General features: G+C 43.4%; 2 protein-coding genes across 5 annotated transcripts in view; one reads left to right on the top strand and one right to left on the bottom strand.

Annotated features, from left to right (window-relative positions):
* Positions 1-5,117, top strand: part of LOC104998454 (beta-hexosaminidase subunit beta-like) — a 32,755-nt gene extending 27,638 nt beyond the window's left edge. The window contains exons 9-13 of the mRNA XM_010853608.1: positions 1,757-1,829; positions 3,005-3,179; positions 4,152-4,242; positions 4,400-4,504; positions 4,947-5,117. Of these exons, the coding sequence (XP_010851910.1) occupies positions 1,757-1,829; positions 3,005-3,179; positions 4,152-4,242; positions 4,400-4,504; positions 4,947-5,007 (505 nt within the window). The 3' untranslated portion in view covers positions 5,008-5,117. The remainder of the gene's footprint in view (positions 1-1,756; positions 1,830-3,004; positions 3,180-4,151; positions 4,243-4,399; positions 4,505-4,946) is intronic.
* Positions 5,090-16,435, bottom strand: part of GFM2 (G elongation factor, mitochondrial 2) — a 53,294-nt gene continuing 41,948 nt past the window's right edge. For 2 of the 4 annotated variants that reach the window (XM_010853533.1, XM_010853532.1), the window contains 4 exons: positions 15,319-15,498; positions 13,972-14,087; positions 6,000-6,182; positions 5,097-5,551 (listed from right to left, as the gene is read on the bottom strand). In XM_010853533.1, coding sequence (XP_010851835.1) covers positions 5,423-5,551; positions 6,000-6,182; positions 13,972-14,087; positions 15,319-15,498 — 608 coding nt within the window. In that variant the 3' untranslated portion in view covers positions 5,097-5,422. Of the gene's footprint in view, positions 5,552-5,999; positions 6,183-13,971; positions 14,088-15,318; positions 15,499-16,435 lie in introns of all 4 variants that reach the window. The other 2 variants (XM_010853531.1, XM_010853534.1) reach the window with 2 other exon arrangements.

The following is a 16,435-nucleotide window of genomic DNA, read 5'->3' as shown; positions in this document are numbered from 1 at the left end:
CAGTGACTGTTGAGACGTAGGGTGGTAGCAGTTATCTGCTCTGTGAACTCAGCTGAAAACCCAGGCTACCCTGCGAAGGCTTCACCGTCTAGCTCCTGGAATTCATTTTGTCAACTCCAGCATTGCTTTTACTCTATACCTGTGCTGTCTGGTGTGGCAGCCACAGCCGCATGTGGCTGTTTGTATTAAATTATACTTGAAGAAAATTAAAAATTCAGTTCCTCAGTCACATTAGCCACATTTCACGTGTTCAGGAGCCAACAGCTACATGAGACTAGTGCTACCATGTTGGAAAGTGCATATAAAGAACATTTCCATTCCTGAAGATAAAGATCTACTAGACGGTGCTGCCCTATGGTAAAAAGTAGTAGACTTATTTTGTAAAGAGCCAGACAGTAATTACTGGCGACTTCACGGGGCACATGTGGTTTCATGGGCTTCTCCGATGGCTCAGCAGTGAAGAATCTGCCTGCAGTGCATGAGATGTGGGTTTGATCCCTGAGTCGGGAAGATCCCCTGGAAGAGGAAATGATAACCTATTTGAGTATTCTTACCTAGAATATCCCATGGACAGAGGAGCATAGTGGGCTACAGTCCATGGGGTTGCAAAGAGTTAGCCATGACTGAGCAAGCCTGCATATGGCTGCATACTTTTTTAATATTTTTGAAAAAGTGCTTTACCATGGGGTTGCAAAGAGTTGGATATGACTGAGCGACTTCAGTTCACTTGACCAATGTAAAAAGGGTCTTCCCTTGGGGCCAGCTGGTAAAGAATCCACCAGCAATGCCAGAGACCTGGGTTTGATCCCTAGGTTGGGAAGATCCCCTGGAGAAGGGAAAGCCTACCCACTCTAACATTCTGGCCTGGAAAATTCCATGGACTGTATAGTCCATGGTGTTGCAAAGAGTCGGACATGACTGAGCAGCTTTCACTTTACAAATATAAACACCATTCTCAGCTCATGAGCCACACACACACACTCTGCAGGGTAGTTTGCCAACCCCTGCATGAGCAGGCCCAGATTCTAGCCTTTTCCTATTTGGCTTTTCGCTTGATGCAGTCCGATTTTTTTCTTGATTTTGTTTTTTTTTTTTTTCCTCCTGCATTTAACAGCCAGCATTGTCTGAATGTCAGGAGATAACTTGTGAATTGATTGTCAGCACGGCTGGAAGTTATTAGGTGCCATCACAGGATAGTTTCGTTTCCTTTATTCTAAGGTACTCAAAGAGATTAACCAAGATTGCTGTTTGTACACTTCCTTATGAACTGCCTCATGTTCCTATCTTGGGAGCACGCTTAGCAGATTCATTCTGCAAACGACTGTTGAACCCTTCTGTTGTGTCAGGTTCTGAGCCATGTGCTAGAAAGAAGGAACCACAGGGTCACCACCCAACTTTAGCTTGTTCTGCTATAAAGTTGTGCTGTACTGAAAGGCTCCCCAGGTGGCGCTAGTGGTAAAGAACCTGCCTGCCAATGCAGGAGACACAAGAGACATGGGGTCGATTTCTAAGTTGGGAAGATCCCCTGGAGGGAATGGCAACCCACTCCAGTATTCTTGCCTGGAGAATCCCACAGACACAGGACCTGGTGGGCTACAGTCCATGGGTCGCAGACAGTGGGACACTGAAGCGGCTTCACACGCACATACTGAAAGGCATCTCTCAGTGTTGCAGACTTTGGTATAAAGTGTGCATTCTTTACACACACTGCTAAGTTGGTGATCTGAAATAACTTTGTAATTTTTTTCAATGGTAGGGTTTTGGATATGATTTCAACCATGAAGAAGAGATCCATAGTCTGGCAAGAGGTTTATGATGATGAAGGCAAGGTGAGAGGTTACTAATACTGCATGTGGTTCTGAACTCCGGGAGTTGGTGATGGACAGGGAGGCCTGGCGTGCTGCGATTCATGGGGTCACAAAGAGTCGGACACGACTGAGCGACTGAACTGAATACTCTTTAACACCTTGGATGGAAGGAACCCTAAGCTTTCCCTGTAATGTTGGGGGAAGTTAGCTTACTTTTCCATTTAAGCTGCTGTGAGGCAACAGCCACACACCGACACCAATGATGATGGTATTTATTTGATTTCTTCCATTTACTTCATTCTTCAGTGCCGCCTCCTTCTCATCTCTCCCATCTTCCCTCCTCCCTCTCCATCTCATTCTTAGTAACAAATTGAAGTACTTTGAAAAATGTTCCTTTTTTCAGAAGGGCAAAACAAACAGATAGAATGAGTCTTTATTGCTGTTAAGGTAATCTTCATTTTAAGCATCACTGTCAAGTACACTTTTTATTTTAAGGCATTTCTCTCTGACATAATCAGAATTCTTTATTTTCCTTTGGGGCAACTGAAAATTTGAAAATCCAGCTACTTGTATTATCTTTCCAGAAGTGTTAGTGTCATCCTGTAAGTTCCAAAGTAAGTAATATAGTGTGGTAGAAATGGGACGAAAGCTTTAATTCATTACCTAGAAGGCAATGGCACCCCACTCCAGTACTCTTGCCTGGAAAATCCCATGGACGGAGGAGCCTGGTAGGCTGCAGTCCATGGGGTCGCTAAGAGTCGGACACGACTGAGCGCCTTCACTTTGACTTTTCACTTTCATGCGTTGGAGAGGGAAATGGCAACCCACTCCAGTGTTCTTGCCTGGAGAATCCCAGGGACGGGGGAGCCTGGTGAGCTGCCGTCTATGGGGTCGCACAGAGTTGGACACGACCGAAGCGACTTAGCAGCAGCAGCATGTGGTATTGTATATAGACAAAAGTTAAAAAGTTAAATACTAAACTTTTTAGACATTTCATCAAACTAAGGTTGGATGAAATGTCTAAGTCCTTATTACAAATAGCATTAGATATCACCTCAAAAAGGAAAGGGGAAAGAAGAAAACGTTGCTTTGTCAAGGATCTTAAAGAGTTATTAGCTACAATGCCTTAGACTTTTAATTTCATCTGCTGTAGCTGAGAGACCTAATAATACATATTTCACTTGTAACTGTAATAGCTTCTACCAGGCACAGTAGTTCAAGTGTGGAAAATGGGCGACTTCTATAAGGAACTAGAGAACATTACAGCAGCTGGCTTCCCTGTGATCATTTCTGCTCCTTGGTACTTAGACGTAATCAATTATGGGCAAGACTGGAGACAGTACTACTCTGTGAAGCCTCTTAACTTTGCAGGTAAGTGAAGCAGCCACCATTACTTGACTTGTTAGGTTTTACAAACCCTCCCCGCCCTCCAGGGAATCTTTACCTAGGTACCACCTACTATCCTCCCTTTTATGTTTGATCCTTGATTTTCCTTGTGTATAATCCAACAGACTGAACTCAGTATCATTTTAAACTTTGTGAAAAAACCGTATTCTTTCCTAAATCAAAGAACTTCTAAGATTCCCTTACACTGATAAGACTTGTCACTATGCATTCAAAGAGGCCTGACTGCAGGAGCCTTGTCTCTCCTCCGAACTTCCTCTGCGATGTAAGACACCTAAGTAGGGATCGCGTCCTGTTCGGTGGCTTCCGGGTTCTGAGGAGGAGGCATTCTTGGGGGTGGGCATGTCTCAGTGGTGGGGCTCTAGGCTCTCAAACCCCATATAACAGTTCTGCTTTGTCCAGTTTTGTACACTAGGCTTTAATATACAATTTCCTTTGAGGAAAAGTGTTCTGGTGTTTAAAAAGTTTCAAAACTGTAGGTGTGTCAGGAACTGTTTCTCCAAAAGCATTTTCTGAGAACCAAGAAGTCGTAATTACTGTAGATACCTAGTCTCTTTGATACCAAAAGATAGGTACTGAAGGCAGGAGTGGTGGTCACTAGCATAGTCCAGCTTGCATTCCTTGGCACACTGTTCACAGGCAACCAGGGGAAGTGCTGGTGTCCAAATAAGTTTGCAGAAAACCAAAATAAAATGGTCTCTTTAGTACTGGCCGGCTACATTAGTCGACACACACTAACAAATACTCTGTGAACCACGGGGTCAGTTGCAGCAATAAAGTTTGCCACCATTTTTTGTGCCACAGCTATGAACGTCTCCCAAGGTCCTCCTGACTCCCAGGGAGAAGCCTTGCCCCAGGCTAACACCAGAAGCCAGCGCCGCCTCTGTGTGTGAGCCTCAGGTTGCAACCACCTCACTCACACCACTGACTGTAATCTAGGTACTCCGGAACAGAAACAGCTCGTCATTGGTGGAGAAGCCTGCATATGGGGAGAGTATGTGGATGCAACTAACCTTACTCCAAGATTATGGTATGGAACCTCAGGGAGAACATGTGGACTAAGGGGCCTCAGTTTCTCTTCTCCACCCAAGCGGGAAAGCACTACAAACTTGCCCAAGTGTGTGGTTTGCTTCTTGAAGAAAACATGAATGTAAACTGCCTTGGGGGATGTGTGGTTTAAATTTTAGGCCTCGGGCGAGTGCTGTTGGTGAGAGACTCTGGAGTCCCCAGGAAGTCACAGACCTAGAGGATGCCTACAGGAGGCTAACAAGACACCGCTGCAGAATGGTCAGGTAAGACACATTTATTTGTCAGGCTAGGACTGAAGTACAGGGTGATATTTTACCTTCTTTAGTGTTAGCTTGGAGAAGGAAATGGCAACCCCCTCCAGTATTCTTGCCTGGAGAATCCCAGGGACAGAGGTGCCTAGTGGGCTGCTGTCTATGGGGTCGCACAGAGTCAGACACGACTGAAGCGACTTAGCAGCAGCAGCAGCAGTGTTAGCTAGCTTATTGGGATTTTTGTGTGTGTGTGTGTGCTATAAACAGAAATGTATATACCTAACAGGTAGTGATCTCATCAGGAAAAATTGGCAACTGTTTCTCCATTAATTATGAATCTCTCTTTAGTAATCTGTGGTATGGTTTAGTGATTCTGACTTGAGCTACTAAGTTTCTTAAGACAGACATGAATTATATCAATCTAAAACATCTTTTGTTTATACTTGTCCTACAGACGAGGAATAGCTGCACAACCTCTCTTTACTGGATATTGTGAGCATGAGGGCAGAATGTAAAAACGAGCTGAAACAGAAGAAAGATATGGGAAAAGACCCCACAGTCATCCATACTACAATCAACCTGATTTTAAAAATCATGTTTTTGAATAAAATATCTTTTTATTGAACCTCCATCTTATTATACATTAAAAGACTGACATCTTGTGAGACAAGCGTAAAATCAACCAACCAAAAACCTTGTGATATCTATCACTCAGTGTATTCCAAAAGACTGAATCTTAACTACCAACAGTAATAACTTACTAGATACACAATACAGCTCAGGTACATTAACCGTCAACATCAGAGCACATTTCTCATGCTGTAAAGTAGACTGAGCGGCCACCTGTGCCACCGCCTGTTCAAGTTCTCTTTTAAATTGTTCTTACTGAAAACGAAGTAGGTAGGTGCTCTTGAGTTTCCCTCCAAGGACTTAGGACAGGCCATGTCTCTGGCTGAGCAGCATACTTTGGTCTTGAGGATTCATAGCTTGATAATTAGACAGCTCTAAGGCAAAAGTAGCTGAGCCTGATGTTAATGTTCGAAGCACAGTTGAATAACCCTAATCAAAATAATTTAAGTTAGTTAGCTCTGCAAAGTTAAGCCTCAGATCTCTCCCTGTACATCTTTTGACCATTATCAGGAAAAATCTGGTAAGTACCGTGGAGGACAGAAAACCAGGAGCGGGGGTATGCTTCCAAAGTATTCCCCAGTCCCAGCGTTTGGTAAAGACTCTGCTGGCACTTAGACGCCTGTCCTAGAGCAGGAGAGGCTGGTGGGGAAAAGAATGACAGGAAGAACTGGCTGAGCCAGCAATAGCAGAAGTAGATAAGTGCTCAGCATGGGAAAACGGTCATTGAGGCTGATGACACATTTTGGTAGAGCACAGCTCAAACTTTGTGGAGGACTGGAAAGCCCTCCCCCACACATCCACACCCGTGCGGATAGAATCCCTGGGATTTCTCAAGCAATTTATGTAAAATATGTAGATTTAGTCACAGAGTACCTACCATGATTTCTGCTAAGGGAACATATCCAATAACAACTTTGTTGTCTTGGCGAGACTGGATTTCCTGAATGTTCCCTCTTCTCTGTGCCAGGTCTGCTAGGACAGGGCTGAGGTACTCTCTGCTCACTGTCACCTCAAGATTCATCAGGGGCTCCAAAATTTGCTTATCAGCTTTCTTCAGAGCCTAAAAAAATTAAAGGATGTTAACTCCTCTTCCTTAGACTGCAGATCAGACTTCTGTTACGAAGGGAAGATTCATAAAACCTTAAATACTGTCCATACTCTTAAGCACAGAGCCTCCAGCAAAAAGACAGAAGCCTGCCTTAACACTCTATAAGAAGTCCAGAAGGTCAACATTCGCTCGTCCGTGCATGCCGACAGTGCGCCTGAGACCTCATGTATGTGTTGCAGGAGGGTGCTTGGTAAAGTCTCATTATGTAGAGTACCTGTGAACGTGTGCCCGGAGACACAGGGAAAGAAAATGGTTTTCCCCTCTCAAAGACATATTTCCTTCATGTATCTCCTCTTTTATGTTTGAAACCTATAGTTACACTGCATGCTACAAGTTGGGGCAATCAAGGAGGGAAATAAAGGAGCTAAAAACACAATAAATAGAACATATTCTCAGTGTAAAACAAACAGAATTCTGTTCAGAATTTCAGATTTCAAAGGCCAAGAAGAACAAGCGCATACAGAAACTGAAAAAAGCTAAAACAGCATCAGGCAAATAGGAAGTGGACAAAAACTGGGGAAGCAGCAGAGGAACAAAGACATCTTGGGGTCCTAGTCAGATTGTCTGTAAGCATCATTCCATCAGCCAAACTGGTACATGGATTCAGAGGGCACTTGCAAGCACTGTAACCACTGATGGGTTTGCTTTAAAAGGTAACCTACTCCTCCGGCCTACCAGAGTTAAAACAATTTCCTATATATTCTAAGCCGTTTGGTTGTCAGGTGGGATGCAATAATCGTGGATTTAGCAGTGGATACCAGACCAAAAAGAAGGGCTCTGGAATGTGGCCTCTCCTTTATCTGGCTCTGGCTGATCATCCTCTCTGCTCACCGGCCCCCACTCACTCAGGACCGGACGCTACCATGGCGTCTATTGTCCAGTAATGCTCTGCGCCTCGGACGCTTCTCTTCCCCACAGTTCAGCACCTCCGCCTTCCCCTCTCCCTGCTACCTTCATGATCATGAAAAATGGGCAGACTGGTAAAAACTTCAGTATATTCTCTTTATCGTAGAAATTTCAGAAAACTATAGCACACATATATATAGTAAAAGCATAATTTCAGTTCTTTGCAGCTGATTAAGCCTTGAAAATCGCTATCAACTGAAAGGACTCAATCAGCGACAAAGTATCTAATAATCCTTGAATGAAAACATTACTAAAACATAATGACAGTCAACAGCAAACAACTAAATAGATCCTATGTGTTTTTGCAATTCTTACCCAAAGCTTCGTGCCACTCCACAGTGTAGCTTTCTGAACAACATAATGGAATGGGGAAAGACTAAAAATTAAGAGGAATAATGCTGTAACTGAGGAAAGGACAGAGTTCTGTGTGACCGAAAAGGAGGAATTGTGCTCGTGGGTCTGTCCTTAGTCCTCTTTTCACAGTCTTTTCCGTGGGAACAACTGCCTAGTTACAGAGCATCAAAACTTCATCTAAGCTGCACTCGAGTCACAGTCTTTGGGTGCTCCTTGTAATCCACTGGCCTGCTCTGGGATGATGTCCGAGTATCTTGCAGCAACCCAATATGGCCCAAACTGATCTCATTATTTTCTTTTCCAAACACTTGCCTGCTCTTTCCTCTTTCTGTTGATGGTGTCACTAGTCTTCATGCATCTTTGATTTCCTTTTTCCCCAACGTAAGCTGTAAGATTTCTATTCCTACTGCTGATACTCTAGCCCAGATCTAGTCTATTCCCTGTCTGGGGCTCTCCATACTCCAGTCCCTCCTATATTCTAATGATTATGCTGCTCTCTTCAAAATGTTTAAATCATTTACCACATTTCTCAAATCTCAAATTCCTCAGTGTAGTTTCTTACAGGTTTCCCTACAGTCGGACTCTATTTTACTTTTCCAACCCTAATTTCATCACCCCTGCGTTCTTTAATCTTTCCACATCTAGAATGCTGCCACTGTACCCATAGCCTCCAAAACATCACAGGTCAACAATTAAGGAAACTGTAAAAGCCCCCGTGTGCTTGTCTTTTGAAGTAAAATGCCGACTCAAGAGTTAATGATTGGAAAATGTGAAGATGTAGAAACAAGGATGGTTGTTGGGCTAGGCAACTGGGAACAATTTAGACTATAATTCTGTCACAAAGCAGAATTACCAAACTCACAGTTCCCTTAAAGATATAAAGGCCCGACACACACTCCTAAATTGTTTTTACCAGAAGCAAACCCCCCTCCCAATGAAAACTGCCAACCTCAGGAACATAGACCGTAGACTGGTTGAAACAGCCTGCTCCTGAAACACTATAGTGGGTCACAATCTTGAGGTCAGTGGCTCACCATGGCTCCCTTTGCCTGGCAAAGCAACTAAAGCTACTCTTTCCTGTTTCACCGAAAACTCTTGTCTCCACGTTTCTATTCAGCACCCGTGAACAGAGGCTGAATTTCAGCAACATTAACTTCTTTCCAATGTCGACCAAAAAGATGCAAGTTAAGTTTCATCTGAGGCAAAATGAAGACTACAGCCTGGGAGACAGCACCTCAGATAGCTCTGAGAGACTGCTCCAAAGAGGCAGTGGGGGAAGGTCAATATATAAGATTTTGGTGAAGGGGGAATTCAGTACAATTAAGCACTCATTTACAAAGTGTTTTCTGCTCTCCAGGAGTCTCTGAGGTCCTCAGAAAGGGATTTAGTGCTTTTCTAGGTAATACGAGATGCAAGGACTGGAATCATGAAATCAGTTGCTAAAAACATCCAACTATCTAAAGACCTGTCCCACCAGATTCCTGGAGCAAAGAGTGCCCCACTCCACCCTGAACTCCCTCAGCGGGTGTTGAAGGTCAATAGCTGCAGCAGCATGGGGTTCAGTCTCTGTAGAGGCCGATGGTGAATGCCCTTGTTCAGTGGTTGGCAATGCTCTTGGCAGGTGCCAATTAGCAGTTGACACCAAGAACCATTCTCCAATTCCCCACTTCTCAGCTTTTGTGAATCTTATACCATTCTATCTAATATTTTGACTGGCTATATTTAATTTCCTTCTAAATCATAAGCTCGTTTAGGTCAAGAAAACATATGCATCTTATTGTATTCCTTCAGTTCCCAGTGCACCATGACCACAACATAGATGGATCAGTAACTATATGAAGCATCATTAACTTCTCATCATCAGAGGCAAGGAGTGTCCACACCAGATGAAGTTTCACAAGGGTAAGAGTACTTCCATCAGCAGTATTTAAAGTAATGAATTAAAACTAAAGATTAAGTGGAGGCCTCATAAAGTTAATTCTTATTCTCTACTATGGTCTTAATAGAAGGTTAACCAAGGGGTATTAGATTCTGGCCAAAATACTGGGGCTTGAGGTTAACTTAGAAGCACTGTATCATCTTTCAGGTTACAGTTATTTCAATACTAAAACAAAAGTCAGGTGGAACTCTAAGAATTATTAGAAGGTAAATGTTTTCAACAATTTCATCATGACCACTTTATAGGCACTATTTCTAACTATATGCTCCAGAAAACAATATTTAAATAATTATTTTTGAAAATGTAGGTGGGTGTTTTTTAAAATGAAAACTCTTAAGAAGTATGAATTTAAACTCACATAAAAAAGTCGTTAAAAGTTCAGCCTTCCTAAGTCAGGGACCTAGGATATTTAAATTAACTTTGTAATTATGGATTCAAATAAGACTAGAAAACCAGGTCTCAAACACAGTCCAAAATATTAGAAAATGGTCATAGAAGCAAGTGTTTTAATGCACATCAGTCACCTACAAAACTAGAGTATTCCCACACTGAGAATAATGCACAGAATCAGCATTCAACACACGAAGGTCCTGGCGGGTGACCCCATGGACTGCAGAATACCACGCTTCCCTGTCCATCACCAACTCCTGGAGCTTGCTCAAACTCATGTCCACCTAGTCAGTGATGCCATCCAACCTTCACATCCTCTGTCGTCCCCTTCTCCTCCTGCCTTCAATCTTTCCCAGCATCAGGGTCTTTTCTAATGAGTCAGCCCTTTACATCCGGTGGCCAAAGTATTGGAGCTTCAGCACCAGTTCTTCCAATGAATATTCAGAACTAATTTGCTTTAGAATGGACCGGTTGGATCTCCTTGCAGTCCAAGAGACTCTCAAGAGTCTTCTCCAAGACCACAGTTCAAAAACATCAATTCTTTGGTGCTCAGGTTTCTTTAGAGTCCAACTCTCACATCCATACATAACTACTGGAAAAACCATAGCTTTGACTAGATGGACCTTTGTCAGCAAAGTAATTTCTCTGCTTTTAAATATGCTGTCTAGGTTGGTCATAGCTTTTCTTCCAAGAAATAAATGTGTCTTTTAATTTCATGGCTGCAGTCACCATCTGCAATGATTTTGGAGCCCCCCCAAAATAAAGTCTCTTACTGTTTCCATTGTTTCCCCATCTATTTGCCATGAAGTGATGGACCGGATGCCATGATCTTAGTTTTTGAATACTGAGTTTTAAGACAGCTTTTTCACTCTCCACTTTCACTTTCATCAAGAGCCTCTTTAGTTCCTCTTCTCTTTCTGCCGTAAGGGTGCTGTCAACTACATATCTGAGGTTATTCGTATTTCTCTCAGCAATCTTGATTCCAGCTTTCATCCAGCCCGGCATTTTGCATGATGTACTCTGCATAGAAGTTAGATAAGCAGAGTGACAACATACAGCCTTGATGTACTCCTTTCCCAATTTGGAACCAGTCTGTTGTTCCATGTCCAGTTCTAACTGTTGCTTCTTGACCCAGATATGGAATTCTTAGGAGGCAGGTAAGGTGGTCTGGTATTCCCAACTCTAAGAATTTTTCAGTTTGTTGTGATCCACACAGTCAAAGGCTTTGGTGTAGAGTCAATAAAGCAGGAGATGTTTTTCTGTAACTCTCTTGCTTTTTTGATGATCCAACGGATGTTGGCAATTTCATCTCTGGTTCCTCTGCCTTTTCTACATCCAGCTTGAACATCTGGAAGTTCTCAGTTCACGTACTGTTGAAGCCTGGCTTGGAGAATTTTGAGCATTATTTCTGTGTGGTAGTCTGAACATTCTTTAGCATTAAAATGAAAACTGACCTTTTCCAGTCCTGTGGCCACTGCTGAGTTTTCCAAATTTGCTGGCATATTGAGTGCAGCACTTTCACAGCATCATCTTTTAGGGTTTGAAATAGCTCAACTGGAATTCCATCACCTCCACTAGCTCAAGGGCATATCCCCAGGCAACCACAAGGAGAAGAGGAGACTGTTTAATGCTCTGAGAAAGAAATTCACTTATCTGATCTGTAATTCAACAAGACTTATCTGATTTTGGTGATCCTTGATTAATCTTAGTAGAATAAACATGAACTTCAATACTGGAACCAATATTAGACCTTCAGTGTCCTTTAGACTATAGTCCATTTTGGGCAGAGCTGACCCCAGAAGTGTCTTTTACTCAAAGCTACCAAGATTGCCTCTATGGCTGTGTATCTGGTATAGGAAAAGCAGCATGCATGCTCAGTCGCTTCAGTCATGTCCGACTCATTGCAACCCTATGGACTGTAGCCCACCAGGCTCCTTTGTCCATGGGATTTCCCAGGCAGGAACACTAGAATGAATTGCCATTTCCTTCTCCCCTCCAAGGTATCTTCCTACCCAGGGATCGAACCTGCATCTCTTACGTCTCCTTCATTGACAGGCAGGGTCTTTACACCAGTGCCACCTGGGAAGGCAGGGAAAGGAGAGATGCCACCAGAACAACTTGCCTCTTTGGCAGAATCAGAGGATGTTTAGTAACTATCTGTGTCAAATACCAATATCCTAGATCCTATTTTGAATAAAACTCCAGTGATTAAGAAATCAGATTCTCCACAATTAGAAACTCATGATTATAGGATTCAGAATGCAAGGACACAGGTCAGGCAATGGGAGCACAGCTGTCTGCAGATTAGTGGTGCATGGCTGTCCGGAGAGTACCTTAAAGCAAAGAGGATTCAGTTCAGTTCGGTCCCTCAGTCGTGTCCAACTCTTTGTGACTCCATGGACTGCAGCATGCCAGGCGCCCCTGTCCATCACCAACTCCCGGAGTTTGCTCAAACTCATGTTCACTGAGTCAGTGATGCCATCCAACCATCTCATCCTCTGTCATCCCCTTCTCCTCCTGGCCTTCAATCTTTCCCAGCATCAGGGTCTTTTCCAATGAGTCAGTTCTTCACATCAGGTGGTCAAAGTATTGGAGTTTCAGCTTCAGCATCAGTCCTTCCAATGGATATTCAGGACTGACTTCCTTTAGGATGGACTGGTTGGATCTCCTTGCAGTCCAAGGGACTCTCAAGAGTCTTCTCCAACACCACAGTTCAAAAACATCAATTCTTCAGCCCTCAGGTTTCTTTCGAGTCCAACTCTCACATCTATACATGACTACTGGAAAAACCATAGCTTTGACTAGACGGACATTTGTTGGCAAAGCAAGGTCTCTGCTTTTTAATATGCTGTCTAGGTTGGACATAGCTTTTCTTCTAAAGATCAATCGTTTTTAAATTTTACAGCTACAGTCACCATCTGCAGGAATTTTAGGGCCCAAGAAAATAAAGTCTCTCACTGCTTCCATCGTTTCCCCATCTATTTGCTATGAAGTGATGGGACCGGATGCCATGATCTTAGTTTTTTGAATGTTGAGTTTTAAACCAACTTTTTCACTCTTTCACTTTCATCTAGAGGCTCTTTAGTTCCTCTTCACTTTCTGCCATAAGGTTGGTGTCATCTGCGTATCTGCGTTGTTGATGTTTCTCCCAGCAATCTTGATTCCAGCTTGTGCATTATCCAGCCTGGCATTTTGTATGATGTACTCTGCATATAAGTTAAATAAGCAGGGTGACAATATACAGCCTTGACATACTCCTTTCCCATTTTGGAACCAGTCTGTTGTTCCATGTCCAGTTCTAACTGTTGATCTGAATATAGATTTCTCAGGAGGCAGGTAAGGTGGTCTGGTATTCCCAACTCTTTAAGAATTTTCCATAGTTTGCTGTGATCCACGCAGTCAAAGGCTTTGGTGTAGTCAATAAAGCAGATGTTTTTCTGGACTCTCTTGCTTTTCTGATGATCCAGCAGATGTTGGCAATTTGACTTCTGGTTCCTCTGCCTTTTCTACATCCAGCATGAACATCTAGAAGTTCTCAGTTCACATACTATTGAAGCCTTGCTGGGAGAATTTTGAGCATAACTTTGCTAGCGTGTGAAATGAGTGCAATTGTGTGGTAGTTTGAACATTCTTTGGTATTGCCTTATGGCACCCCACTCCAGTACCCTTGCCTGGAAAATCCCATGGATGGAGGTGCCTGGTGGGCTGCAGTCCATGGGGTCGCTAAGAGTCGGACACGACTGAGCGACTTCACTTTCACTTCTATGCATTGGAGAAGGAAATGGCAACCCACTCCAGTGTTCTTGCCTGGAGAATCCCAGGGACGGGGGAGCCTGGTGGGCTGCCGTCTATGGGGTCACACAGAGTCGGACATGACTGAAGCGACTTAGCAGCAGCAGCAGCCTTTCTTTGGGACTGGAATGAAAACTGACCTTTTCCAGGTCAGTTTTCATTCCAGTCCTGTGGCCACTGCTGAGTTTTCCAGATTTGCTGGCATATTGAGTGCAGCACTTTAACAGGAAGCACTATTACAGCAGCTTCTCCAATCAGGAAGCTTCCATAAGCCTCTTATTCTTATCCCTTAGAGGGCAGACTAATGAAATAAAAACCCCAATCACAATTATGGCAAAAAGGATTAGGACACTTCCATACCTTTTGTAGGCATCTTGAGACACAAGCAGAAATCATAGTTGTGGAGGTACCGGGATGAATTACCAAAGAATGTAAAGTAACTGCTACATCTTGAACTGGGGATCCAAGCAATGGTCCTAGGTAAGGGGGAAAACTATATTAGGACTGTATTGTACTCAGTGAGGGGTAAGTGAAATGTGCAAAGAGGCAGAGAACTTCCAGTGTTCAGCAAGTAAGGAGCTTTGAAGTCATCACACTGTTCTAAATAATAAATAAAATGCAACAACTCTTATTGGATTGAGTGGAAAGGGGAGGACAAAGGGCAAACCACCGTCCCTAAGACTGGAGAGAGAGGTCAGTGCAGGGAGTTGCACTGAACTGTAATTGCTAAACTGTTTGAGGCTCAATGTGGCCCAGTCACAGTTAAAAACTCCAGGAGGACCCAGTCTTGGGGGTGGGGAGGGGCACAATTTTGTGATCTCAAGCAGGTTCTCACAGTAAATATCAGAGATACATGAGGGTGGTAGTGGGGAGGAATTCTTTCTGAAATACTCCAAGGCATTCTATTCTTAACAAGGTCGGCCCTTAGAGGAAACTAGTATATCAGAGCCAAACCTGAAGGGGTATCAGAGCCTAGATGACTGGAGGGAAGCACCCAATTCCAGTCTACTCCAGCCATCCTGTCCCACCTATGGGGGATGAAAGGACTGAGAAACAGCTGTGCAGCTCAAAGGTCAAGGGCACCGGCTAAGGCCCAATCTCAGGGGTACAGACACTCCCCCTCCCCCTCACCTCACCACCACAGTACTAAAGGCCAGTTTAGAGCAGTCCCTTTTACCCAGTGCATCATATCTGGCTATCAAGAAAAATGCTGAAGGGCAAAGAGCACAATCTGAATACAGAGAGCAAGCATCCGAACCAGACATGGCAGGAATGCTGAATGATCAGACTGAAAATATAAACTGATTTATAGGGCTGTAACAGACAAAGTAAAGGGCACTAAGAACAGATGGTCATGATGGCAGAGAGACAGAAGTCCTAAGAAACAACAAAAAGAAATGCCTCAGATCAAAAACACTGTAACAGAAAGGAAGAAGACCACTGACTAGCTCAGATGGGACACGGCTGAGGAAAGGCTGAGTTAGAAGATATATCAGTAGAAACCTCCAAAACTGAAAAGCAAAGTGAACAAAAGACCGAAAAAACCAGAACAGATTATGCAATACTGTGGGACTACATGGTATGACATATGCATGGTGGGCAGAAATAGGGAGAAAACACCCCCAAAGTTAGAAAAGAAGAATGAATAATTTCTGTTATTAGAAGGGGCTGAAAGTGACCCTCATCTTACTGATCTGACTGCCTCACCTTGGAGGCACGCACTGTGAACGCCATTTTCAAAGGCCTCTCGGGAGGCCTGCGAGAGGTCTCCGGCAACACTTGCTGCATACTCGATAACGGGCAGAAGAGATGATGTTTCCACAGGTTTTGCTTCCAGTTCTACAGTCACAAGATGCCGTTTGTCTCCTAAAGTTCTATCTAAGGTATCTGTAAACAAATCGAATACAGTACCTCAGAGATTTGTTCTGGAAAGGTGTCAAGGTGCCATAACTGGCAAAATCAACAAGTCCAACAAGTTAATTACAGTCAACAAGTTCAAGATCTCATGGAAGATAAAGTGGAAGAGAATACCAATAAAGACACTAAGCACAGTATAAAAATGTCAGAGTAAATAGTTCTATCAAGAAAGTGTAGATTCTGTGTTTATCAACGTTAAACACCTGCTCTGAATCATCTATTAATATTGCTTCAGTGTTAGGGTGTGTTAAGGCAGATGAACACACAAGTTCTGACATGCAGATCATACATGTAAACATTTGTGACCCAAATTCTATTAAGCACAAAATTTTTACTTAAAACACTTACTGAGTACAAAGGACTATCTAATGAAAATTAAAAGGTTTTTAACCTTGACAACAAACAGCTGAATTTCATACTGTTCCTGCAATATATTCTTTATTTAATGTTTATGATTCCTTTCCTCCAAAACTACTGATCTATTTGTTAAAATGAAAATGGTATCCCTCATTTGTCAACAAGCAACAGCGGTCAGTGAAACTGAGTGGGGCCCTGTGTGGCTCTCTGGCATAGAGGCCCTTTTGTCCCCCATTTCTTGTAGGCAAGACTCCAGTCTCTATGACCTTCCCTGAGTTCCACAGGGCAGATTTGGAACTGTTGCTAATCAAGGGAGAAGCAGTCAAGAAACCACCTGTTCAGTTCAGTTGCTCAGCCGTGTCCGACTCTGCGACCCCATAAACCGCAGCACGCCAAGCCTCCCTGTTCATCACCAACTCCCGGAGTTCACCCAAACTCATGTCCATTGAGTCAGTGATGCCATCCATCCATCTCATCCTCCGTCGTCCCCTTCTCCTCCCGCCCTCAATCTTTCCCAGCATCAGGGTCTTTGCAAATGAGTCAGCTCTTC

This window comes from Bison bison, unplaced genomic scaffold, assembly GCF_000754665.1.
Source record: "Bison bison bison isolate TAMUID 2011002044 unplaced genomic scaffold, Bison_UMD1.0 scf7180017864329, whole genome shotgun sequence".
In the NCBI taxonomy this organism is placed as follows: domain Eukaryota; kingdom Metazoa; phylum Chordata; class Mammalia; order Artiodactyla; family Bovidae; genus Bison; species Bison bison.
Note: the sequence above shows the minus strand (reverse complement) of the source record. Positions and strands in the feature narration are given on the sequence as shown.